Raw genomic sequence first — 27,904 nt, 5'->3', positions numbered from 1 at the left:
CTCGAAACCGCGGGCTCAGGCAATCCACTCACCTCAGCCTCCCAAAGGCGCGGGATTACAGGCTGAGCCACCGAGCCCGGCTCCAATCTTCTTTTATACTTTTTACCCTATTTAAATCTTCAGTTTTATATTAAAAGTTTTATCTCATGGCCGGGAGCGTGGCTGAAGTCGGTAATCCCAGCATTTTGGGAGGCAGAGACAAGAGGATTGCCTGAGCTCAGGGGTTCAAGACCAGCCTGGGCAACTTGGTGAGACCTCATCTCTACAATAAACCAAAAAATAAGCCAGGTGTGGTAGCGCTTACCTGTAGTTCCAGCCACTTGGAAGGATGAGGCGGAAGGATCGCCGGAGCCCAGCAGGTCGAGGCTGCGGTGGCTGGGAGCGGCCACTGCACTCCAGTCTGGGTGACAGAGTGAGACTCCAACTAAAAAAAAAAAAGAATTGTGAACCTAATCACCATCAAAACAATGACTGTTTCCTGACTGATGACTTACTACATGCCGGGCAATGCTAGGTACTTCATACACATTCTCTTATTAAAACCTCAAAACTCAATAAAGACACTGCATTTCATTATAGTACCCCCAGGACACAGATGAAGAAACCATGGCCCAGAGATTTGCTAAAGACAAACATCTAGCAAAAGGCACATCTGGCAAATCTGCCAAGAGTTAAAACAAGATCTCTCTGACCCCAGGGTCAGAACTTTGTCTACAACACCAACTTGCATCCTTGACACATACGAAATATGTGCATTAATTGATCACATATCATTACATTAAAAATCTGCACATGTGACTCTACTGTTGTCCTTTCTAATCCTGGAAGAAGTCACTGAATTTTTAAGCGAATTACATCTCCTTCGGTGAAAAGTTAGCTTGATAAACTATTTGACCACCGTCAGTTGGTACTTGTCTGTAAATCATCTTGATTAGTTTAGAGCCTGTGGTGAAAGTGTAGCATCACAATTTATAGACTCTCTGTGCATTCACCACGGATCACTTCTTTTTGTTTATATTTTATTTTTTGGGCCTTGGCCCTGCATGCTTAAATAGTTCTTGTGTAATGTTCCATGTTTAGAAGGGCCCATTTGTATTGGAAATGTACTCTTCAGGCAGCAGATAAATGGAAAGCAGACCAGTTAATCATGAAATATCCCGGATGTGAATGTGCACACCAGCTGCCTTGCTGCCCCTGGAAATCCTGTTCTCACATGTTTTTCCCCCATGCTGGCCTTCTGCTCCCTCATGGTTCTTTCTCTGGGAGACTGCTTCATATTGGTAGTCTATGGAGTCCCTCTCAAATCCTTCATGCCCAGTCATCCTCTCAAAAGTTGCCAGGTACAGCCTGCTTTGTTGCTGACAAGGTAGATATCAGAAAGGTGAGTTACCACTAAACCAGTGTGGCCCAAGAGCAGCTTTAATTCTTTCTCTCTCCCTGTTTGAAATGGGTTCTATGCCTTCTTTCTTTGGGCTTCATTTTCTGTCACCAGAGGTCAAGAAGCTCCAAGCAATTTTGCCATGTGCTTAGAACTGTGTTCCAAGGGGAATTCAGGAGGGAAAACAACAACAAAAATCTCAATGCTGTTTTTCCTCAAGGCACTTACTGACACCAAATGTTGTTGTCCTGTCCTTTCCCCCATGATGCTCTCCTCTCCTTGTTCCCATCATCGTTTTTCCACTCAAGTCCGAAACCAGTATTGACTTTCTGCATCTTGCCCTTTAACTTCCTTTATTATTCTGTCCTGCCTGTCTTTGGAAGGGTCCCTTTGTGCTGAAATGTTTCCTAACCGTGGCAGATGAAGGGAAGGCAAACACTGTGACATTGTCAATGCAGTATTAAATTGAAGTAACATCCTTCTGGGGTCCAAAGACAATTCAGGTATATTTTATGACCTAATGCCTCCACCCCGCCTCCTATGTGTTATGCTTCACAGGCTACTGTAGTCTCTTATACCTCTTCTGAGGAGTTGTGACATTTTGGTGTATAATTACTTGGTTCACTTCTGTTTTCTCTACGAAACTGTAAACTACAGGAGTTAGGACCATGAGTGTCTTGCTTTTTGTTGTATAACCAGTATGTGTTAAAAATGTGAAGGAATGGTCCCTGGCTGAGCCATGTGAATGAATGGTTGACTAGAAGTCTGATGTTACGAGTGGAAAAGACAAAATGTAGAACATTAAAGCCAAAGGTTTCAGACATATCTTGGCCTTTAGATTAGGATAATCATATAATTAATCATCTAAATTAGGATACTCTGGGTGTTAAAGAGGGTACCATTAATAATTATTCTGGGAAGACAGTAAAAAACCATAAGTATTCTGAACAATTCAAAATATGTATCAATATTATCAAGGCTTTTCAAGACAGTAGTGACCAATATGATATTATAATTCTGACACTACTCTGATAACCATGATTTCCTGTCCTCAGAGTACCAGATATCAATTTGAAGTGACATCAATTTAAAGTGGGGTCGAGTTACTTAATATAAAATGAAATATGTACATGATGAAATTAGCAGTGTTCTTTGTCTAAGAAGCTTAAGTGATAATAATGGTGGCATTTTTGAGCATGGGCTAATGGCCAGAGTTAAAAGCATGGAGAGCAGTACAGAAGAAGAGAGGTGGGCTTTTGAATACTGTGAGCCTCTTAAGAATCTCTTTCTTCAAAAGAATCAGCAAATTTCATGCTGCAGTTAATGGACTCGAAGATAATAAAATAAAGCATCTTTGAGTTATTCAGAAGACTGGATTGTGAAACACACAATGAGTTCCTAGATATTAAAAGCATGAATAAAGAAAAGAATTCATGAAAGACAGCAGTGTCCCCACACAAAAACCATCTGTGTAAAGCGGCAGATGTAAAACATATGGCTTCCAATTTTCAGATTAAAAACTAGCTGAGACCTCATCTCTACAATAAATCAAAAAATTAGCCGGACAAGGTAGCGCGCACCTGTAGTTCCAGCTACTTGGAAGGCTGAGGCGGAAGGATCGCCGGAACCCAGTGGGTCGAGGCTGCGGTGGCCGGGAGCGACCACTGCACTCCAGTCTGGGCAACAGAGTGAGACTCCAACTCAAAAAACAAAAAACAAAAAACTACATTTTACCTCTGGATGTGGTAGAAGATCCAAAATTTTCCATAAGCAGTTGTTACATGTGTAGAAGTGGGACCACGGTGAGCTGCCGTTTTCTGAGGGCTGCCTGGGTCCCAGGTGCTTGGTTAGGCCCTAGTTGTGAGCTGTTTCACTCAATCTTTCCATAACTCCAGGAGATGCATGGTGCTATTGCCCCTGCTTGGCGGTCCATGAAACGCTGGTTAAAAACATGAAGTCACTTGCCCGTAGTTGTGTGACTAGTAAGTTGGTGAGGCCTTGCAGTCAGGGAATGCCGAGCTCTTGACTGTGTGCTGCAACGGGAGTGCAGGGAACAGGTATGCATGGCCACCTGTCACAGGTGCCCGCAGGCGAGGGATACATGTGGAAACAGCAGACAGGAGAACTGCTGAAAACCAGAAGCTGAATTGTGTGAGAAAGACTTCAGTTCTCTGAGAAGACAGTTTGGAGTTATAAAACAGCATTTCAGAAGAGTGCAGAGATTTGAAGGGAATTCTAACAGCCAAGGTGGAGCATCCGGGCAAGGGTTGTTTTTGATTTTTCTCAGATCATCTTTTCTGCCAGCTAGTTATTTAAAAACAAACAAACAGGCAACCCCCTCGGGTCCCCTCCCGGTATAGGAGCTTTTCTGTCCTCGCAATAAATCCTGCTTTCTCACTTAAAAAAAAAAAATAGGACCTGTATCTGCCATAAATTCCAAGGAAGGCATAAATTGGGTTTTGAATTTTTTGTAGTTTCTTAAATATGTAGAATATTCAGCTAATACTCCTTGTTTCTTTTCTATGGTTGTTAAAGACATAGGGTGGCATAATAAGCATTAATTTTGAATTATACAATTAAATAATTTTCTTGTAAGTCAGTAAATCAAATGTTTTTTGTGAGTGTAGCTTGAAAATCAGTTTTAGTTTCAAAAGTATGGCCAGTTTCAAGTATAATATTCTTTACTTACTTTAAATCAGTGACTATAGGTTTTAAAATATGGACAGTGATTATTTGCTTTTATTTTTAAAATAAAAAAATAAAACAGTACAATCTTGCCTATGGGGATAGTACTATTTGATTTGATTGCCACAGACTCTCCAATGAATATAATCTGATGAAAAGTAATTATTACAGTTCAGAGACAGATTTGTGTTCACTGCCTTGTCAGATGTTAAAAAATACTCAATTAAGAATTTGAACTGAGATGAATTGTATAGAACATTTAAATAGTCTGTCTTCTTGGATAAAAATACCCTTGGGATGGAAGGTTGATTGTTTTCCCTCTTTCTGAGAATGACTTCACTCTAACAAGATTATAACTCACTGTTTTCTAAATTCCTACAGGATTGAGGTAAAATTTTAATTAGCTAATTTTCATAAATAATTGCAGAGACAGTAGCAAAAATTTTACTTCCAATTGATTACTGAAATGTGGAAGGAGGAATGAAAGGAAGTTTATGATTGTCAACAAAATACTAGCAACTTGCCTACAATAGCACATTACAAGGATCATTCATTATGAACAGATGGGCTTTATTCCTGGATGCAAGGCTGGTTCAATATACAAAAATCAGCAGTAATCTACCACATAAAAATAAGTCAAAAACCAAGAACTGCATTATTATCTCATAAATGCAGAAAAAGCATTTGATAAAAATTCAACATCCATTCATTATAAGAACTCTAAGACACCTGGGCTCTTTGATAAGAATCACTTTTTCTTTGATAAGAATCATTCCTCAAAATAATAAGAGCCATCTATGACAAACCCACAGGCAACTTTATACTTAATGGGCATAAGCTATAAACATTCCCCCTGAGAATCAAAACAAGACAAGGATGTCTATTCCCCCCACTCCTATGTAACACAGAGTACTGAAAGGCTTGGCCAGAGTAACTAGGCAAGAGAAAAAAAAAAAAAAGAGGCATCCAAATAGAAAAAAAGGAAGTTAAATTATCTCTTTTCTCAGATGATATGGGTCTATACCTAGAAAACCCAACAGAGTCCACCAGAAAACTCCTAGTACTAATAAACAACTTCGGTTAAATCTTGGGATATAAAATCAATACTCAAAAATTAGTTGCATTTCTCTACACCAACAGCAAACAGGTTGAGAACCAAATAAAAAACATAATCTCATTTATAGTCATAATAGCCACCAAAAAAATAAAGTACCTCAGAATACACCTATCCAAAGAGGTGAAAGATCTCTACAACAAGAATTACAAAACACTGCACAAAGGAAGTCAAAAATGGCTGAGTGTGGTGACTCATGCCTGTAATCCTAGTACATTAGGAGGCCAAGAAAAGAGAATCACTTGAGCCCATTAGTTCAAGATCAGCCTGGGGAAAGTAATGAGATCTCAGCTCTACAAAATGGAAAAAATTAGCTGGGCATGCTGGTGCACACCTATAATCCCAGCTACTCAGGTGACTGAGACTGGAGGATCACCTGAACCCAGGAGGGTGGAGGCTGTGGTGAACCATGATTGTGCCACTACATTCCAACCTAGGCAACAGAGTGAGACCCAATGCAAAAAAAGAGATATTAAAGATGATGTGAACAAATGGAAAGATATCCCATGCTCATGGATTGAAAGAATCAATATCATTAAGATATTCATACTACCCTAGGGGCTTATAAGTTACTAGGCTACACAGCAGGAGATGAGTGGGCAAGCTAGTAAAGCTTCATCTGTATTTACAGCCACTCCCCATCACTCACATTACTACCTGAGCTCTGCCATCTGTCAGATCAGCAGTGGCAATTAGGTTCTCATAGTGTGAACCCTACTGTGAACTGTACACGTGAGGGATCTAGGTTGCACACTCCTTATGAGAATCTAATGCTTGATGATCTGAGGTGGAGCAGAGGCAGTGATGTCAGTGCTGGAGAGTGACTGCAAATGCAGGTTGACGTTAGCAGTGTGGTTTGACTGCAGAGAGCATAATAAATCAATTACTTGCAACTCATATCAAAACCCTATCAGTGAGTGGCGAGTGAGTTGATGTACTTCAATTGTACAGCTGCATCTGGTGACAGACTTTAATTCAGAATCTGACACTTACTTTATTCCACACATGGCCTGCCCATTATTTCATTTACCACTTCTGTCCATGCCTCTTTTTTAATGGTGAGTTGTGTAATTATTTCATTATATATTACAATGTAATCATAATATTAAAAAAATACACAATAAATTTTATGTGCTTAGTCATCCCAAAACCATCCCCCTCCAAGTCCATGGAAAAATTATCTTCCTCAAAACCAGTCCCTGATGCCAAAAAGGTGGGGGACTGCTGTACTACCCAAAGCAACCTACGGACTCAATGCAATCTCTATCAATCTGCCAGCAATATTTTTCACAGACCTAGAGAAGACAATACTTAAATTCATATGGAAGAAAAAAAAAAAGAACCTGAATAGCCAATGTAATCCTAAGCAAAAAAGAACAAAGGCAGAGGCATTACACTACCAGATTTCAAATTTTTCTGCAAAGCTACAGTAGCCAGAACAGTATGATACTGGTAAAATAGACACATAGACCAGTGGAATGGGATAGAGAACCCAAAAATAAAACCACAGACCTTCAGCTAACACATCTTTAAGAAAGCTGAAATAGCAAACATTATAGAGAGGACACTCTGTTCAATGAATGGTGATGGGAAAACTAGTTAACCAAATGCAGAAGAATGAAACTGGACTCCTACCTATCACCATATACAAAAATTAACTAAAAATGAATCAAGGATTTAAATGAAAGACCTCAAATTATAAAAATTCTAAAAGACAGTCTAAGAAACACTCTCCAGAACATTGACTTAGGCAATTAATTCATGACCATGTCTGCAAAACAAAGATAGTGAACTAAAATTGACAAGTGGAAGCTTATCATGTTAAAAACTTCTGCACAGTAAAAGAAACCATCCAGAGAGTAAAGATACAACCCACAGAACAGGAGAAAATATTCACAAACTAAACATCTGACAATGGCTTAATATCTAGAATCTACAAGAATTCAAATGAATCAACAGGAAAAAAAAAAAGCCAAATACCTCTACTAAAAAGTGAGCAGAGGGACTGGGTATAGTGACTCATCTGGTAATCCCAGCTCTTTGGGAGGCCAAGGTCAGAGGATTGCTTGAGCCCAGGAGTTTGAGACCAGCGTAGGCAACATAGCCAGACTTCATCTCTACAAAAACCAAAAAATTAGCCAGGCATAGTGAAACACACCTATAGTACCAGTTACTTGAGAGACTGAGGCTGGAAGGATCACCTGAGCCCAGGAGCCTGGGTGACAGAGTAAGACCCTGACTTAAAAAAAAAAATAGTGGTCATGAACAGACACTTCTCAAAGGAAGACATCGCAGTAGCCAACAAATATATGAAAAAATGCTCAATGTCATTGAAAATCAGAGAAATGCAAATCAAAGCTACTATGAGGCACCATCTAACACCGTCAGAATTGCTATTATTAAAAAATAAACAAAAATGGATGTTGGTGAAGATGTGGAGAAAAGGGAACGCTGTAACTGTTGGTGGAAAGCAGTTTGGAGATTTCTCAGAGGGCTACAAAATAGATTTATCCTTTGACCCAGCAACCTCACTGCTGGGTATGTACCCAAAAGAGCATACATCATTCTACCAAAGGCACCTGCACTCATATGTTTATTACAGCATTATTCACAATAGCAAAAATATGGAAATAACTCAAGTGCTCATCAGTGGTAAAATGGATAAAGAAATTGTGGTACTTATATACCATAGAATACTGTGCAACCATAAAAAAGAAATAAATTAACTAGGCATGGTAGCTCACCCCTGTAATCCCAGCACTTTGGGAGGCCAAGGGAAAGGAGTGCTTGAGCCCAGGAGCTCAAGACCAGCCTAGGCAACATAGCAAGACCTCATCTCTACAGAAAATTTAGAAAATTAGCCAAGCATGGTGGCACGCGTTTCTAGTCCCAGCTACTTAGGAGGTGGAGGCAGGAACATCACCTGAGCCCAGGAGCCCAAGGCTGCAGTGAGCTGTGATTGTGCCACAGCACTCCAGCCTGGGTGACAGAGTGAGACCCTGACTCAACAGAATAAAATCACGTCATCTGCAGCAATATGGTTGCAGCTGGATGACATCATTCTAAGTGAATTATCACAGAAACAGAAAACTGAGTACCGTACGTTTTCATAAGTGGGAACTAAACGCTGGGCATGCACAGGCACAGGGATGGAAACAACAGACACTGGGGACTACTAAATGAGGGAAGGAGGGAGGAGGAATAAGGGCTGCAGAACCACTCATCGGGTACCATGCTCACCACCTGGGGGGCAAGCTCATCAGAAACCCAACCTCGCCTGCATGCAGTATACCTATGTATCAAATCTTCACATGTACCCCTTGAATCTAAAATAAAATAAAATTACTTAAACCAAAAAAAAAAAGAAGAAGAGAAAAACACGGGATAGTACTTGCTTTAATCACCTTTTTCTCCTTTGCTGTAATCATCAGAACTAGTAATTGATACCAGATTGATCTTATGGACTCTGTAAGATGCAGATAGGAATTAATTCTCACATGTCACCTCTTAGACTGAAGTCACTAGTTGGGTTAGAAGTTCCTAACATTCTCCTAGAAATCAGTACCTTGGCAGAGAAGGAAAAAAACATAAATCATGCGTATAGTCTAAATATGTACTAAAAAACTATTTACTGAGCACTTATTTGCCAGTGTTCTCAGTGTTGTGCTTCTGTGGTGAACAGGACAGACAACTTCTCTGTCATGAGGAGATGATGATGTCATAGTGTACAAGGCAGTCAAGTCAACAATCCAACACTAATATCAGAAGATTTATATAGACTGTGGAATTTTCTGTAGAAAATTTAAGGTGTTACATGTTAATCCTGAACAACATGTGTGTGTATACACACACACACACACAGACACACACACACACACACACACACACACACCCCACACACACCCAGTGGCATGTTTGCAATGGTTATGGTTATACTTTTGATTGTAAACTCTGGACCACAATATATATATATATATATTTTTTGAGTTGGAGTCTCGCTCTGTTACCCAGACTGGAGTGCAGTGGCACGCTCCCGGCCACCGCAACCTCAACCTGCTGGACTCCGGCGATCATTCTGCCTCAGCCTTCCAAGTAGCTGGAACTACAGGTGCATGCTACCATGCCAGGCTAATTTTTTTTTTGATTTATTGTAGAGATGAGGTCTCACCAAGTTGCCCGGGTGGGTCTCGAACCCGCGAACTCAGGCAATTCACTCACCTCAGCCTCCCAAAGCGCGGATTATAGGCTGAGCCACCGAGTCCGGCCCACAATATTTTTTAATAAAAAGCTGCCTCCCTCTCCTAAACTTTGGCCCTCATGGGCAGATTCTGGGGACATATTTTAATCCCTAGCATCAAATACGGCTCTAAACTAGAGTGGCTGCTGGATAATTTAATGACTAAGCAAATAAGTGAGGACAGTACGTACACATAAACCCTGGGTGGTCATGGGAGGGAGAAGCTGCTGTGGAGGGTCTTCTGCAGACTCTTGATTTATCCCACACATTCTGTCCACAGTGTCCGGGGCTCCATGCTGCCTCTCCTCCACGCTGTGTTAGTTGTATATGCTGTGTAGCAAACCACTATAGGCCCAGTGATGTAACATAGCACACATTTATGAGTTTCTGGTTTCTTCAGGTCAGGAGTTGGGCAGTTTAGTTGGATTCTCTACGTAGCTGCCATCAAGGAGTCGGTTAGAACTGGGCTCTCTCATGGAGGCTGGACTGGGCAAACGTTCCCTTCCAGGTTCAGTCAGAATGTGGGCAGAAGCCATTTCCTTGTGACTGTAGGACTCAAGCCAGCTTGTCTCTTCAACAGGGAGAACAAGACTCCAGATGAGCTGGCTTGTTAGAAAGACCATTCATCCTCTAATAATGATATATGACATTGTATGGCATAACTCAGTCACAGGAGTGACGCCCCATTTGCCATGTAATGTAGGCTAGAAGCAGGCCCTAGGACCAACCCAGACTGGTAGGCTGTGAATTATAAAAGGGCATGAACATTAAAACATGGGAGTTATTGAAGTCACCATGAAGTCTGTTCGCCACATTTCCTGAAGAAGTTATGCTATGCCACACTTCAACACCAATTTCCTCAGTGACCTTAAACTTAACCCAAACTTCCCTGACAAGGAAGAAATGAGGAGGTTTGACCAAGTGATCAGAAATGATTCTTTTATATCTAGGACTCTATGATGGTTTCCTTTCAGCCCTGGTTGGGTGCTTTTCAAAATATGACCTCCTTTAGTCTATTTTCTCTCAACCGCACACTCATCCTCTCCAAGAAGTTCATGTGACTGAAATGAACTATCTAAAGCATGGGACACTGGTGTATGATAAACACTATCAGTACATTTGCCAATCGAGGTCTTGTTTGCAACCCACTTGTGGACCAAACTTGTGCTTGTTTTAACCAAGGTCTTTAGTTTATTACTAAAGACAGAGATCTGGGCTAAGATTTCACCTTTGTGTCTGATTCGCACATGCTGTAGTATCTTAGCAGTTGCATGTTATTTCTTGAGAGGATCATTCATAGGGAAAAATAAAATCTTTCTTCATCTATGATCACTGAGTGACAGCTGAGCTTCTCACAAATGAATTTGTGACACCTCAGATTTCTGCAGTCCATGGGAGCCAATCATCTGGAGAGATGTTTTTTTAATTCCTGAAGATGTTTTCTTCTTTCAGTTCCCCAACATTTTTTAACCATTTACTTTATATTAAAAAATACACATGTCACTTTCTCAATGACTTGACAAGAGCTGTCATTATTGTGCATCTGCCAAGGACCGGACACTGTGTGAATTGGCATGCTGCACATGCTGCCTGATTGGCGAACCAACAGTAGGAGGAGAGGGGTGAACAACATGCCCATATATAGTCAGTGTATGGTGACCAGATTGAGATGCAAGATTATCTGATTCAGAGACTGTGTTCTAAGTGTAGGCTCCCTTAGTTTCCCTCTTACGAAGATGATAGACATCCTTAATGTCAAATGAGCTATTTAGTGCAGTCTACCCAATAACAACAAACTTTCGTTTAGGGGCATATTTTTAGTTGGTATATGTTATACATTAAATTGTGTCCCTCAAAGAAGATATGTTGAAATCCTAGCCCCTAGTGCCTCAGAATATGACCTTTTGGGGGGAAAGTGGGGTCTTTACAGAGATAATTAAGTTAAAATGAGGCCAATAAGTTGGACTCTAATCCAGTATGACTGGTGTCCTTTTAAATGGAGGAGATTTGCACACAGAGATGGACACACACAGAGCAAAGATGACATGAAGAGGCATGGGAGAATGGCATGTGACAGTGGAGGAGTGGTGTGACGGGCCCATGCAAGGATTGCCAGCAAATCAACAGAGGCTGCGAAGAAGCAAGGGTGGCGTGTCCTGCAGGCTCATAGGACCCATAACCCTGCTCACACGCTGATTCTGGACTTTTAGCCTCCAGGTCTGTGAGACAGGAAATTTCTGTGTCTTTTAAGCCACATAGTTTGTTGCAGCAGCCCTAGGAAACTAACACAACATATTTTTATAGTTTTCTTTGCTGCTGATATTTCAGTCTTTGCTTCTCTAGAAGACACTTTTTACTCCTGACATGCTATTTCCATGGGATGGAAGACCAAAGAGCAAAACTTGCTAGAATTGTTTGTAAAGTTAAAGTAACCCAAGAGAATATTCCATAAGTCAAGTCCACTGGCATTGGTATATGTTAGTCCATTTTAATGTTACCAAGAGACTTTCTTTGCTTACTTTTTTAATTTCAGGTTTGGGAAGATATTTCCAATATCTGTGACTGTTTGATACCCTCTGGTTCTGTGTTTTGTTTTGCTTTTGTGTATCTATTAGGAAAGTTAAATCTTTTCTGGTTTATCAAAGCAACATGTCCGGGATGAGAAAACTAAAAATAATTATAGGTTATCTGATGACTTATACTGTGTGAGTTCTGCTTGTTGCTGGCTTTCTTTCCTTCCGTGTATTGATCATATGTTCTGCTTATTGCAGTGGAATAATAGATTTTGGTTTCAGGCTACCATCTTCTGTGGCCTGGTTAAGAAACTGCTCCTACTTTTTGTTTTGGTAAATCTTCTCCTCAGTAGCTCACACGTCTTTGCAAATGTGCTCTTTTTCTAACTCCCACAGAAAAAGGGCCCCTCAAGCCTTGAAAACAAAACGACCAGTGCAGTAATGAGGGATTAGGTTGCTGGGTTCTGTTCAGCATCTGCTCCCAAGCCACCGAATAATGGATGAGCACAAACTCCACATTGTGAAAACGGGGGGATCTGCCTTCTGCATGTCAGGTATCCGGCGGTTTCAAAGGCTTGGCAATGGTACATCTCACACAGGGCCATCCATTTGTAAAAACCCAAAGAACTGCTTGTTTACAGGTCAACATTTAACTAGACAGGGCTGAGCTTTTAATAATTTCTATCAAGTGAAGAGTTTCGTTGATATGCAATCTGTGACTGGGTCCAAATTAAATTTTACTTTGCCCAGCATACATTTCAGTAGAAAGCTTAAGCTTCATTCCTTCAGGTTTAGTCACTTAACACATAATGTTGTTCACTTATGTGTGTGCCAGGCACAGACTCTGAATAGAGCTTTGGAATATAAAAGCACAGCGTCCATCCTCCTAGAGCTGTATTGTTTGGTAGGTTGGGTGTGTTGAGTGCATTTTCGACTTATAATGTTCTTAACTTACAATGGGTTCATTGGGACATAACCCCATCTGAGGTTGAGGACCATCTGTATAATGGTATATGTTATAATGTGTATCATTTTATATCCCTCTAAAGCACATTAGAACATGAAGATATTTCCCATGTTCGGGTGTTGCCATGGTCCACATGCTCATGGCAAGGGTATCCATGTGGTGCTGTCACAAACAGGGAGCATGGCATTTGGGTTGTGTAACACTCTGCCACTTACCTTGGACACGTAAATCAGCATCTCAGTAAAATGATACTTTCCTGGGCTGTGGTGAGAATGTAACTTGCATATACACAGCACCCACATAGAAACAGCCAATGCATTGTAGCTATTCATTTACATTGATACCCCATATCTGTGATCTTCTTTGCACTAAACTGTGGGAAAAAATTCCTTCTCATACTCTAGAATACATCAACACCCAAATTATTATACATTTCTCATATAAAGTAGACATGAAAAAAGGACAACAATGTTCCTAGAAAGCCGAGTGAGGCCTTGTAGAGAGGTCATGAGGCATTGGAACAGTCCAACCAGATGTCAGTTTGTGGCTTTGTCCACTTAATGAGCTGTACAACTTTAGGCAAATTAACCAACTATGCAAACTCTTTTCTAATCTGTTAAATAGATATAATAACGACATATGTAACAAACAGGAAAAATATGAAGCACCCCTGTTACAGTACCTGTGGGATCTGGAGTACTTATAACAGAGGCGTAGCACCTTTTCCAGACAGCTGAAAGCACCTGTGGACTGTGGCGAGCTGGCTGACATTAGAAGGAAAAAGCCATTTAGAGGTCAAGTCCCACCTTTATTTAAAGGTAGAATTTCCTCCACAGCTTCCCAGTGAGGAACTGTCTTCCTAGCCTTTGCTTACATACCTCGGGGTGGGATAGTCACTACCAGGTAAGGTAGTTCATTTCATTTTCAGATATGTCTAATTTTTAGAAGGCTCTCCCCTGTGTTAGATCACAGTAAGCCTCATGGTCCTGCCACCAACCAGAGCTTTCATGAGCAAGTCTACAGCTAGTCAGCACCACTGCCTGTGTTGAAATGGTTACTGTTGGTTGGTCTCATTCTTATTGGCCAGTGTCCTGTTCTACTTGTTCCATTAAGTATTGTGAATGTCAATCCTGGTGTCAGGTAAACATGAAGTCTTGACCTTTTCCTAATAGTGAGTGACGATGGATAGTTACATCAGTTCCCTGTGCCCGTGTGGTCCCATGCATGAAGTAGTAGAGCATACCCACTTCAGGAGGGTGTTCGAGGATAGTGTGGAATGGTGTGTAGAGGCTCCCTGGCCTTTAGAATCTGCAGTGGATGAAATCTGTCATCATCATTATGTCAAATGGTCCGTGGTAGTTGAAGACAACCACTCCTCATTAACATCCTCAGTTTACTGTCAGTTTCTCAGCATCGAGTGCTCCGTACATGGGACACGTCCTAATTATGTGTCCAATGTTTTCTGAAAGCTAGTTGACAATCATTGTGTGCCCCATACTACAGAGGGGTTCCCTGATCCATAGAGAATATGTTCCAAGGCCCTAGTGGATGCCTGAAACTGAAGAAAGTACCTAACCTTATGTATTTTATGTTTTGCCTACACATATATACCTGTGGTAACATCTAATTTATAAGCCAGGAACAGCAAGAGATTAATAACAATAATTAATAATAAATGATAACAATTTTAACTATATACTATAATAAAAGTATGTGTATATAGTCTCTCTCTCTCTCTCGCTCTCTCAAATTATTGTATTGGTACTGTACTCATATGTTTTCAGAGCACAGTTGACCATGTGTAAATGAAAGCCAAACTGTAGAGAACGGGGACCACTATACTAATAGTTCTACAGGCATCATTTAGCAGAATCATTGCAACCATTCTGTAAAGGTAGAGTAGATTATTGTCCTCAATTACTGCTATGGAGGGCTGAGCCTCAGAGAGTTTCATTATCAACATGTTTTTAGTCTCAAATAATAGAAAACCTAACTCACACTGGTTTATACGATAAAAGGGATTTATGTAAAACTGGAAAATCCAGATGGAAGTTATCTTGAGTTAACGGTCAGCGGTGTCACCAACTCCCCAGCTTCTCTCATTCTCTTCTTCGCTTCCCACATGGTCACTTTGTCCTCCGCTTGTTCCTCCATGTGATTGCAAGAAAACTGCCTGCCACCCAGGACTCTACACTAAAACCCGTACATCAAGAATCACAACTCCTTGAAGAAGCTTTCCCCAGAACAGCAAAGAAGCTTCTCCCTCCGAAGTTCGCAGCATAACTCTTTCCTCTCCTCAGTGGCTCAGATTGGGTCATAGGCCACGCCTGAACCAAGAACTGGGGCTGTGGGATTTGGGATAACTCTGAGCCTAGGCCTGAGTCATATAACCCTGCTCCACAGTCAGGGTAGAGCAGGTTTTTCCAATGCACATAGAATACAGCGCGCGCGCGTGTGTGTGTGTGTGTGTGTGTGTGTAACAGAGAGGCTTACATACCCAAGGGAAAAGTGAAATAATTAGCAAGAGAATGAGGAATGCATGTTAGAAAGGCAGTTACAACATCTGTTAGTAAGTTGCGCAGTTGGGATTTGAACCTGCGACATCTGATTGTAAAACTCATATCCTTCTCTACTGTCTACAGCTTCCCAAGTGAACCTAGAAATCCCTGGGGTTAGGTAGAACCATTTATGGTTGAGGCTATTACCAGCACTATTTCATGTACTGATATACTAATGCAACCTAAAATTTATGCATTTAGAGATTGAGTGTTATGTGTGCACACATATATGTATACACATATGCATACCCTACATTCTGTAATAATAGTATAGCATATACAGGGCTCATGGTAAGTCTGCATACACTGATGTGGCCGCACCAGTTGTAAAGCTACTGATGATGCCGAAATTCCAAGTTCAGACAAATATTCTTGAAGAGATTTATTCTGAGCCAAAATATGAGTGACCAGGTCTGGGACCCACCTCAGGAAGCCTTGAGAGCATGTGTCCGTGGTGGTGGAACTGCAGGTTGTTGTATAAGTTTTAGGGAAGCAGAAGTTACAAAATCCATACAAAATATATGTGAGATTTTCATTGGTTCAGTCCTGGAAGACAGTGTATTTCCAAGTGGAGGCTTACAGGTTACAGGTGCATTTAAAGGTTTCTTAACTGGCAATTTGTAGTTTCTACCTAATCTGGAAATCAGATTTTGAAAAACAGTAGAGGAGATGTCTTGTTGGGGTAAGGGGGCAGAAAAATTCCAAGTTTGTTGATACGTAGATGAAATCCTATATGTGACAGACTTCGGAGAGGATAGATAAGTATCTCACAAGGTTCCTGGAGTCTGGGAGTCCCCAAGAGATAGTTTTTTCAGGGTCATAAAATACTTTGATTTCCTTCTTTTTATGTTGTGTGATATTATGCCAAAGTCAGGTTGGAAAACAAACTTTAGTACGTGGGCTAGTAGGGTAATAAAAGCCCATCTGAGTCGGGCTCGGTGGCTCAGCCTGTAATCCCGTGCCTTTGGGAGGCTGAGGTGAGTGGATTGCCTTAGCCTGCGGGTTCAAGACCCGCCTGGGCAGCGAGACCTCATCTCTACAATAAATCAAAAAATCAGCCAAGCGTGGTAGCGCATGCCTGTAATTCCGGCTACTTGGAAGGCTGAGGCGAAAGGATCACCGGAGCCCAGCAGGTCGAGGCTGCGGTGGCCGGGAGCAGCCGCTGCACTCCAGTCTGGGTGACAGAGTGAGACTCCAACTCAAAAAAAGAGAAAGCCCATCTGGTGACTCCCCAAACCTCTTAGGAATTTGGTTAAGAGAAGAAAAGTCAAAGTTTAGGCCTCAATATTGAAGTACTTGTAGCTGATGAAGAACTCTTGCCTGAGCCCTCCTATGGCTCTAACCCCCTTCCCACCCTCTCCCTTATCCCCTATCCTTTACGTTCTTATCCAGGAACTGAAACAGCTAAAGCACTCACTCCTGGTTCAGGAGAGATTCTTCAGGGTGCTGTTCCCATGCACCTGTCAGCATCTGTTTTGGTTATTAAATATTTTGAATTTCACCTTTGACTATTTGTAAGCACATGCACTTATACAGAGTATGGTATAGGCCCACTATACTTAAATAAAATTTAGTATACTGAACTCCAGAGAGTTGAGATTACTTGTCGAAGATTATATGACGAGTAACTGACAGAGCTGGGATTACGACCAAAGCTTGTGGGGTAAAATCTTAGGAAGATGACACTGGGCCCCTAATCATCTAATCTGGCAATTTTTCACTTCTGCCTCCCACTCCAAACTGTGTTCTTTATTATAACTTCCTCTCACCCCTCCCACATCTACCCCATTCTTGTCTTAGCAGAGGTCTTTGAGACCAGTAGCCTTCCTGTAACACTCTGAATAATATATTATAGAATTCTATGTGTAATGTTTTTACCCTCTTGAGCACTTGGAGACAGCCCCATCTCAGAGACTGTTATGTGGCAAAGTATTAAATCCAAGCTACAGGCCAGTCAGAAAGCCATAGGACATTGGAGGAGCTAATTTGGGCTTGGACATGATGATTTCCTTGTTCCCCGTTTTCACAGGCCCCATACTGGGTTGCAAGTGAGCAACCTGATTCCAGGGTAGGCACAATGGAGGGATGTAATGAGCCTGTTAAGCTCTGCTAATGTCTGGTAAAGTCAGTGAGGTGAGAACAGATATAGGGTTTCTCTTGGATCCTGCAGCAAGAGTATTGCATTTCCACCCTGCTGTGCATAGTTCTCACGACTGGAGTCCACTAATTCAGCAGGATGTTGATGAAAAGATGCCAAACTCCATAAAATATTTTAAGATGGTTTATTCTGAACAAAACTTGAGAATTAAGGCCCATGACACATGTCCCCAGGAGGTTCTGAGAATGTAGGCCCACCATGATTGAATAGGGGCTTGGTTATATACACTTTAGAAAGACAGAGTTACAAAAACCATCACTCATGGTATGGGTGATTTTCATTGGTTTGGCCCAGGAAGAAGGTACATTTCCAAATGGGGTCTTGCAGGTTACAGGTGGATTCAAAGATTTCTTGACTGGTAATCTGTAGTCCCTATCTAAGGAATTTTGGAGATAAATAGAGGGGATGTTTTGTTGAGATAAGGGGGCAGAAAACTCCAGGTTTTTTGATATGTAGATGAATTCCTATATGTGGCAGACTTCAGAGAGGATGGATAAGTGTCTTTCAAGGTTCCTGGAGTCTGGAAGTCTCCAAGGGATGACTTTGCAGGGCCATAAATACTTTGATTTCCTTTATTGTTTGTTACATGATGTTATGCTAGAGTGTGGTTGGAAAACAAATTAGTTTATAGAGGAATAGGGTAAAACCCCGTCTGGTGAGTCCTTATCGAGCGTGACTCCCCCAACCTCTTAAGAAGTTGGATAAGAGAAAAAAAGGTCGGATTTTGTCCTCAAGGAGATGCTTGCTTTGCTTTGTCAAACCAAGAAGCAATGAAGAATTCCTATAGGATGTGTGTGTTCCTAGAATCGCCTTTTATGATCCCCACAATTCCACAGCCCCTCTGAAATCACAGGTTCAGACTGAAGAAATCACACCTCTGTGACTCTTGCTTTTTAACATATGTTCCTCATACACTTACTAAAAATGGTCCATTCTTCAGTTGGCCAGCAGTAAATACCAGGCATCTGGTATAGAGGAGTTATTTGGGATGTTATTGGTTTGGGGAAGGTTTTTTGGTTGTTACATTTTCTCTTCTTAGGAGAAAAAAGGAAATGCAGGGCTAGTTTTCCAAGAAGTTGAGAAACCAGTGGGCCAGAATTCATTCATTGAATGACAAATATTTACTTAAGCACTTGACTGTTTTCTGGACGCTTCTCTGAGCCCAAAGGCACAACATTGAGAAGAAAAGAGGTCCTTTCTCTTTAGAACTTGCATCCTAGTGGAGGAAGAAACTCAATAAACAAATAAGAAAAAAACAGCAGGTGGTAGTAGGTGCTGTGCTGAAAGTGAGTTGGAGGCAGTGCTTCAAGGAGGGAGTGAATGTGTTGCTCTAGATAGAGCGGTCAGAAGGGAGCTCAGAGGAGGTGATGTTTTAGCTGAGAGGTGAGCGACAAGAAGAAGTGAGCCATGGAAGGTCCAGGGTTTGGGCTCACAGGCAGAGAGGTTGGTGTGGAGCAGGGTGTGTGGCAGGTAAGGTGGGATGAGACGCCGCCCAGGGTTGGGCAGGACTGGAGCACGTTTGGGGCACATAGGCCAGGGGAAAATGGTATAGATGTTCATCAGGTGCGTTGGGAGGGCAATAGGTAGACAGGGTGTGTGTGGTAAAAAAATGCCACTTGGGGTGCCTTGTGGATGACAGATCCACAAGGGGAAGAGCAAGAACAATACTGGAATAGCACATTATTGCAATACTTCCACTGAGAGTGGTAGCAGTGGAAATACTAATAATATCGCTAATTTATTTTTCTAATAGTAAAATATACATAGCACAATTTACCACCTCAACTGTTTTTAAGTGACAGAGTACATCAAGTACATTTACACTGTTGTGCAGCCTTCACCATTGCCTGTCTCCAGAACATTTTCGTCCCAAACGAAAATTTCATACCCATAAAACAATACATCACCATTTTCCTTTACCCAGCACCTGGTGACCCCTGGTCTGTTTTCTGTCTCTGCGAATTTGACTAAGTACCATATCTAACTGGAGTCATACAGCAATTGCCCTTTTGTGTCTGGCTTACTGCACCTAGCATAATGTCTTCAAGGTTTATCTATGTGTTAGAATTTCATTCCTTGTTAAGGCTGAATAGTATCACATTGTGCTTACATACCACATTTTGTTTATCTGTTGTTAAATTAGGTTTAGCCCAAAGCTGCCTTTTTGCAAATCGTGGGTTTGACCTAGAGGTTTCTCTGTAACATCTCACATAGTGAGCTGTAACCTAACTGAATATGTAGACAGTCTAACCTATTCTTGTGCCAGTTACCAAGTTATGGAATCAAAGTGGTCAACTATTCAAACCATGTTCAATTAAGGCAAATGTTGAGCTGTAACCAGTCCGGCTGTTTCCACCCCTCACTTGTGTTTTCTGTACTCCTTCTCTGTCCATAAATCTTCTTCCACCATGTGGCTGTGCTAGAGTCTGAGCTTACACTGGTTCACGAGGTTGCCCAGTTCACGAATTGTTCTTTGCGCAATTAAACTTTTACATTTAACTTCTCTCAAGTTTTTTTCTTTTAACACTATTTGCCTTTGGATGGACACAGGCTGTTTCCATCTTTTGACTGTTGTGAATAATACTTCTATGAACATTAGTGTATAAATATGTCTGTGCAAGGTTCTAATTTCAACTCTTTTGAGTATATAACCAAAAGTACAATTGTTGGATCATATGTTAATTCTGTGTTTCATTTTTTGAGAAACAGCCATACTGCTTTCAGTAATTATATTTTAAAGGTAGATTTATTAAGAGTTGCTGAGAGGTTGGTGTTATGAGTTGAGAGAAAGAAGAATTATCTTAAGATTTTCACTTTTAATAGGAAAATTATAGGGCTGTATCTTGTGAGGAATTCTGAAGTAAGATAGTTTTATTGTTTGTAGGGCTTGGAGGTATGGATGGATTCAAAGATTCTGTTTAGGGCCAGGCAAGGCGTGGCAGCTTGTACCTGTAATCCCAGCCCTTAGGGAGGCCTAGACAAGAGGATTACTTGAACTGAGGAGTTCAAGACTGGCCTAAGGAATATAGTGAGACCTCATCTCTATGAAAAATCAAAAAATTAGTCTGGCATAAAGGTTCACAGCTATAGTATCAGCTACTTGGGAGGCTGAGGCATAAGAATCACCTGAACCCAGGAGGCTGAGGCTGCGGTGAGCCAGGATTGTGCCATTGCACTCCAGCCCAGGCGACAGAGTGAAATGCTAACTAAAAAACAAAACAAAACAAATTTAAGGACGAAGCCAGGCTCGGTGGTTCAGCCTGTAATCCCGCGCCTTTGGGAGGCTGAGGTGAGTGGATTGCCTGAGCCCGCAGGTTCAAGACCTGCCTGTGCAACTTGGCGAGACCTCATCTCTACAATAAATCAAAAAAACAGCTGGGCATGGTAGCGCATGCCTGTAATTCCGGCTACTCAGAAGGCTAAGGCGGAAGGATCGCCGGAGCCCAGTAGGTCTAGGCTGCGGTGGTGGGGAGCGGTCACAGCACTCCAGTCTGGGCAACAGAGTGAGGCTACAACTCAAAAAAAAAAAAAAAAAATTTAAGGACGTGTGTTATATTTGCCACGGTTGTTAAACATACAGATAGCATTATCAGGTAGTCAGTTTTATATACAAATCTTGAATTCCAGGGACAAGGCTAGAGATACAAATATACAAGTAATATTTAAAATCACAGGACAAAGTGAAATTATTCAAGCAGAGTGTACTTGTGTAAACATCTGAATCCTGGAGACATTGGCAGATGAGACCGAGGTGGGACCTCAATGGTAGAAGAAGAACCAGAAGTACGTGGCTTTTTGCAAGTTATAAATATCAAGGATGCTGGGAGGGAAGGAGTGAATAATTTACCAGGAAGCATGATGAATAGCAGTATGACAGTTGGGTTCAGCAAGCTGGAGATCACTGGTGCATGTATAAGCGTCATTTCGGGGGTAGTGGGTTAGGAACCTGGTCAGAATGTCCTGGGGAGAAAATGCAGTTGCTGTTTCTAATGCCTCCTTGTCAACAACTCAATCCAGAAGTTTTATATTTTGGAAAATAGTAAACTGGGACAATAACTGGAGGTGGCAATGGGTCAAGAAAAGTATTTCCAAGGACTGAATGATAATGGATTTTCACCCAAGAGAGGGAGACGGAGATGGTAGTAGGAGAGGGCAGGGATACTTACCCAAGGCAAACCTGTGCCAGGGTGAGAGGGGATAGGACCCAGAGCCCACAGAAGAGTTGCCTGGGTGGGCAGAGGGACCCTTCATTACCATGTCTAGAAGGAAGACAAGGGAAAATCGGGAGATTAGTGGATTTGGTGATAGGTGGGTTCACAGATGATAGTTTTCTTTTTTTTTTTTTTTTGAGTTGGAGTCTCACTCTGTCGCCCAGACTGGAGTGCAGTGGCTGCTCCCGGCCACCACAGCCTCGACCTGCTGGGCTCCGGCGATCCTTCCGCCTCAGCCTTCCGAGTAGCCGGAATTACAGGCATGCGCTACCACGCCCAGCTGATTTTTTGATTTATTGTGGAGATGAGGTCTTGCTGCCCAGGCAGGTCTCGAACCCGCGGGCTCAGGCAATCCACTCACCTCAGTCTCCCAAAGGCGCGGGGTTATAGGCTGAGCCACCGAGCCCAGCTCAGATGATAGTTTTCTTAGTGAAGCGAGGAGGTGCAGTCATCAGCTATGAGAAGGTGAGAGGGAGAGTGTAAGAGGCTTGAGGAAGGAAGCACAATGTGAGGTGGTCTTCCGAGTGTCACATACAGCCTGCCTCATTGATGCGTGTTTGAAATCTGTAGCCAGGAACCTAAAGGAACAATCAATAGTACTATGTCTTCTAGCAAAGTTCAGATCAAAAGAATTTAGGAAGCTAGGTTTTATTGAGTACACTGAAGGGCAGGAGAGAATTAAGGATTCTTACAAGGAATGTTAGCAGTGAACTGTGGACAGGAATTGAGAGTTTTGACATACAGGAAAGTGGCAGGGCCACTAATTTGTGGCATCCGTGTGATAGACGTGCTAGTTGGGAACTGTATTGGACAGAGGTCATGCTGGTTAGGGGTAAGCTCTAGTAACTAAGATTGAATAAACAATCTTATCATACCACAGCTTACCCATAGTGAATTAGAAACTGTCTCATCACATTTTGGATACACTGTGTAGTTAGAATCTAAGCTTATGTAATTTATATTTATGTTAAAAACCACTTCCTCTTTTACATTTTTCCTAGTTGTACCTTATATTATTTCTCGGAATTTGTAGTATAAATGCCCCTTTGCCACATTATACCTTTCTGGCATGACTGTTTAGGAAGCATTTTCATCTTCTTCCTTCCTGAGGAAACTGTCTCTCTTATCTGTATGTTTTTTGTACCCTAGCACAGTGACACCAAAATAGATAAACGGTGAATAGGTTAATATTAGACTTCAGTAAGAAGAATCACATTAAACTAATTATTCCCTCTCTGATCCCTGTACTCTCCTTTAAGTTTCAAGGTAGTTTTGGGGGAAAGTAGTAAACATAATGATACATGGATTCAGTAAATAAGAAAAATGCTGCTCAGAGATTTAATAGCCCACAAAATGCAGAGTCTACAGCATTTCATTTCTTCCAGCCAGGCCTCATGCATTCAGGCCAGGAGATCTTTGTGCTGCTCTTGCACACTGCCCTCCTCCCTGCTCAGGGCTCCTTTGGGCAACTCTTGTAACAGCACAATCTGACTGATACTCACTGGATGCAGAACTGAATGAGGTGAAAAGAGCCTGAGGCCTGGCTCATCTCTTACCTTAAGCTGCAGAGAGTGATGTGTGCCTCAGCGCCCTGGCACACGCGGTTGAGTCATCCTTCCTGAGTGCACTCAAATTCCTCCAGGTGTCATCTTGTTACTCATTTACTGATCACCAGGCACTGTGAGCCTATGTGATGGGATATGGTGTTAACCAAAAAACTACCCATAACATCAAGGAGTTTCTGATCCAATTGGAAAAAAATGAGTATAAATGTGATCATGATGGAAGAAGTATACCATGTGGTCAGAATATATGAGAGGGGCATTTGGCTCAGAACTGAGAAATCAGGGAAGGCTTCCTGCAGAAGTGGCTGTGACGATGAACTTGTGTTGTCTGAGTGCCATGGTGAGGACTGTAACTCAGGCAGAGGAACAACAGATGTGAAGGTGAAGAGGTGAGGGGCTGCTGGGAGTATTCAGGGGACCCTATACATGCTGTGTAGCTAGAACATGGGGCCGGGTGATGAAAGGGTCTCTGTGCCCTCTGAGTGAATTTGGACTAGGTAATTCTTGGGGTAATGAGTCTATCAGAGGGCTGGGGTAAGGTCTGCAGTGTCATGAGAGAAACATGCAGTTTGCCACAGAAACATCCATTTGAACCCCCTTCATACTTGCATTTGAGCAAATTGTACCGTGCACCAGAGAAAAACTTGCCAGAGATACAGGTTATTACACTATGAATCCATAATTAATTTTAACAGTCTAGCAAACTAAATGAGAAGATATTCACAATTTATGAGCCAATCCACTCGCCTGTATACTGGTGTGGCATATGCTTAGATCTGTGTGTATGTAAGGAACTTGTTATTGATTTGTTCATTAATTCATTAATTTGTTCAAAAAAAGAGGATGCTGACAGTCTTGCTAAGGTCACTTTATTCTAGCAACATAAAACCACTTGACCAGGCAACAAATGTGTTCCTAAAACCCGTTTCGGAATATCTTCCCTAGTGGCTTCTGTGAATTTAGGTTGAAGGACTTTAATGGCACATTAAAGAAGGGAGTAAAAATCTGAGTGCAGAAGAGTGAGGGCTGCTCTCAACAACAGTGCCATTCTCTGCTCAAGAGTACCCTGACCGCAGGGTACTTTTTGAAAACTGGCAGTTATTCCTCTGGTAGTCACTGTCAGACTTCTCCCTTCATGGGAAAGAGTAGGTTTTGTTCTCTCCTGTGGATTTTGTTTTTTATTTTTATTTTTTCAAATATTTTAAAATAAAATGCATATATTTAAGATGCCCAACATGATATATACAGACATACACACACATACACACACACACACACACACACAGGGTGCCAAAAAAATGTATACACATTTTAAGAGATGTTATCTATATATTACTTTTAGTTTGCTATAATCAGAAGTGACACTGATAATAACCACTTTGAGAACCTCTTGCAATTGCAGAAGTCAAATATAACTTGTATTCATCTTTTGTTATTGGTATATATTGAGTATTACAATTTTGATACAGTTTTTTTTTTTCTTTCTTGAAACGTGTAAGGCCTGGTGTGATGCCTGTAATCCCAGCAGTTTAGGAGGCCAAGGAGAGAGGATTGCCTAAGCCCCAGGGGTTCAAGACCAGCCTGGGCAATTTGGCGAGACCTCGTCTTTACAATAAATTTTCAAAAGTATTAGCTGGGCATGGTAGCTCATGCCTATAGTTCTAGCTACTTGGAAGACTGAGGCAGAAGGATCACCTGAGCCCAGAAAGTTGAGGCTGTGGTGGCTGCGAGCATGCCACTGCACTCCAACCTAGGCGACAGAGTGAGACACTAACTCAAAAAAAAAAGTATACATTTTTTTTTTTGGCACCGTGTGTGTGTGTGTGTGTGTGTGCAAATTAACATGCCTGTCTTCTCACATAGTTTCCTTTTATCTCCCTTTGTGGTGAGAGCACCTGCAATCTACCCTTAGCAGATTTCCAGTACATAATATAGTGTTGTTAACTATTGTCATCATGTTGTACATCACTGCAAATCTTTTGGTTAACTACCCTAGGAATAATTGTTAAGTAACTAGAAGCATTGTAACATCATCCTACAAAATTCTGGCCAGGTGCGGTGGTGTGCACTTGTAATTCCAGGTACTCAATAGGCTGAGGCAGGAAGATTGCTTGAGCCCAGAAATTCAAGGCTGCCGTGAGCTGTGATCATGTCTGTGAATAGCCATAGTACTCTCACCTGAGAAACAGAGCAAGGCTCCATCTCAAAAACAATTCTAGTCGCTGCAAATTTGCTTAACTACATTTTAGACCATATTTTCCCCATAGTTTAGAATCTTAAAACTCACATAATCTGTATAACTCTGAAGTTACACCGGAAAATGACTGATTGATAGTACCTAATGTTACTTGGTGGTAGTGTAAATGCATCCTGTGATTCTACGGACCAAGACCTACATGCTTAGTTGCTAGAAATTAAGAGTCTGAGCTGAATGAGAGAGACCAGGTTCAGAGCCCAGTTCTTCATTTACCAGCTCCATGACCCCAGGTTAAGCCTCAGTGTTCTGATTTAGAAACTGGGGACTACTTCTCAGCTTTTTGGCTAGGATCAAGTGTAGAATTTGGAGATGCTAATGGTAACTGTTTTATAAATTCACTGTGACAATTAAATGAGATTGTGGGTATTGAGGGGCCTACTGTATTGTTTCAACCTTAGTTAGCTTTCTTGAGCATTTCTGCCTTTACCCTTTAATTCTGTTTGTTTTATTTTCAGCAACTTTCTTTTTTCTCCTCTAGGGATATGAAGCCTGACAACATTTTACTTGATGAACATGGTAAGTCCGTGATTTGTTTGCAGTCACTACATGGCATGCGTGTAGAATGCATGGGTGAGGCCCAGCAGAGGAGGTTCACATTTGGAAAACATGTCATGCTCAATTCAGTTGACCTCTGTGTAAAAACTCCACTCAGCGGCCAGGAGAGACAGTGTGGGAGACGTGATGATTTACAGCAGTGGCCTAGGGTAGTTCACCCTTCAATAACAACACCCTTACCTAATGAGAAAGCCATCTCTACTCAGTTTTATTCTACTACTTCATTTCTTCAAGAAAACATCACGGTTGTTTGACACTAGTTTGCGTTAATATCTTATAACACATAAGCACCTACTTTTTTTCATAAAGACAGAGAGCTTTGGACCAACAATAGCATCCACCTAGAATTTAGTGACATTATTATGTTTTCACTGCATCTACTTTTTGTGCTTTCCTTCTTATAAAAGGCAAATTGGTTTTACATATGCAGGAGAGATAACAAGTTTTCTGTTCAAAATTTTTTTCAGTTAAAAAAAATCAGTTCAAGCCGGGCTCGGTGGCTCAGCCTGTAATCCCACGCCTTTGGGAGGCTGAGGTGAGTGGATTGCCTGAGCCCGCGGGTTTGAGACCCACCCGGGCAGCAAGACCTCATCTCTACAATAAATCAAAAAATCAGCCAGGCGTGGTAGCGCATGCCTGTAATTCCGGCTACTCGGAAGGCTGAGGCGGAAGGATCGCTGGAGCCCAGCAGGTCGAGGCTGCAGTGGCCAGGAGTGGCCACTGCACTCCAGTCTGGGCAACAGAGTGAGACTCCAACTCAAAAAAAAAAAAAAATCAGTTCAGCTGGGCATGATGACTTACACCTGTAATTCCACCACTTTGGGAGGCTGAGGCAGGAGGAGGGTTGCTTGAGTCTAGGGGTTTGAGATCAGCCTGGGCGACATAGTGGAACCTTGTCTCTACAAAAACATTTTTAAAAATTAGCCAGGCATGGTGGTGCGCACATGTAATCCTCTCAACTACTCAGGAAGCTGAGATGGAGGATCAACAGAGCCTAGAAGGTCGAGGCTGCAGTGAGCCATGATTGTGCCATTGTACTCCAGCCTGGGTGACAAAGTGAGACTGCAACTCAAAAAAAAAAAAAAAGCAGCCAGCTTAAAGAAAAATATAAAGTTGCTAAAACCATATGTAGTACCCAGATAAGAAAGTGATTTAGGGATGTGACGATAATCATAAGTAAACAACTGGTACTCTGGAACGAGCTTCTGCCCGTCATGATTAAATGTGTCTAATGTCTTCCTACTATTAATTTTCATGTACATTTTGGCTTATTGGTACACTAGGGCAGACCTGTAGGGCACATAGCCCATGTGTCATTAATGTTAACAGTGGTTGTAAGATTTTTGTTATGTATTTAGAAAGCTGTCAGATGAGAGAGTCCTAAATCATTAGTTTTTATTCACTCAATTTTTACAAAAAGGATTTGCAAGTGGAACTGAAATTCCAAGCACTATCTACTACTCATTATTTATTTACCTTGTTGAATTTTGAGTCTGACTTGCCTGATCCCACCTGTGCTCCGAGGGCTGAAAAACACTTTTGTTTGTGACCTCTAATTTCAAAGCGCAGGGTCTTTACTTATTTATGGACTGTCCAAAAAGATTTTTTCCACTTTCTTCCAATGCCTTATTTCCTCCTTACCTTTACTGCTGCTGACATCTGATGACAGATTCTCTGGCTCTCAGAAATGTAATGGTGAGACTTAG

General features: G+C 41.6%; 1 protein-coding gene across 1 annotated transcript in view; it reads left to right on the top strand.

Moving 5' to 3' along the window:
* STK32A (serine/threonine kinase 32A) overlaps positions 1-27,904 on the top strand; it is a 141,478-nt gene that overhangs the window by 73,977 nt on the left and 39,597 nt on the right. The window contains exon 6 of the mRNA XM_008069928.1: positions 26,122-26,159. Within this exon, the coding sequence (XP_008068119.1) occupies positions 26,122-26,159 (38 nt within the window). The remainder of the gene's footprint in view (positions 1-26,121; positions 26,160-27,904) is intronic.

This window comes from Carlito syrichta, unplaced genomic scaffold, assembly GCF_000164805.1.
Source record: "Carlito syrichta isolate Samal-C Ts95f unplaced genomic scaffold, Tarsius_syrichta-2.0.1 Scaffold312553, whole genome shotgun sequence".
In the NCBI taxonomy this organism is placed as follows: domain Eukaryota; kingdom Metazoa; phylum Chordata; class Mammalia; order Primates; family Tarsiidae; genus Carlito; species Carlito syrichta.
The sequence above is the reverse complement of the archived record's forward strand: the minus strand, read 5'-3'. Positions and strand labels throughout refer to the sequence as shown.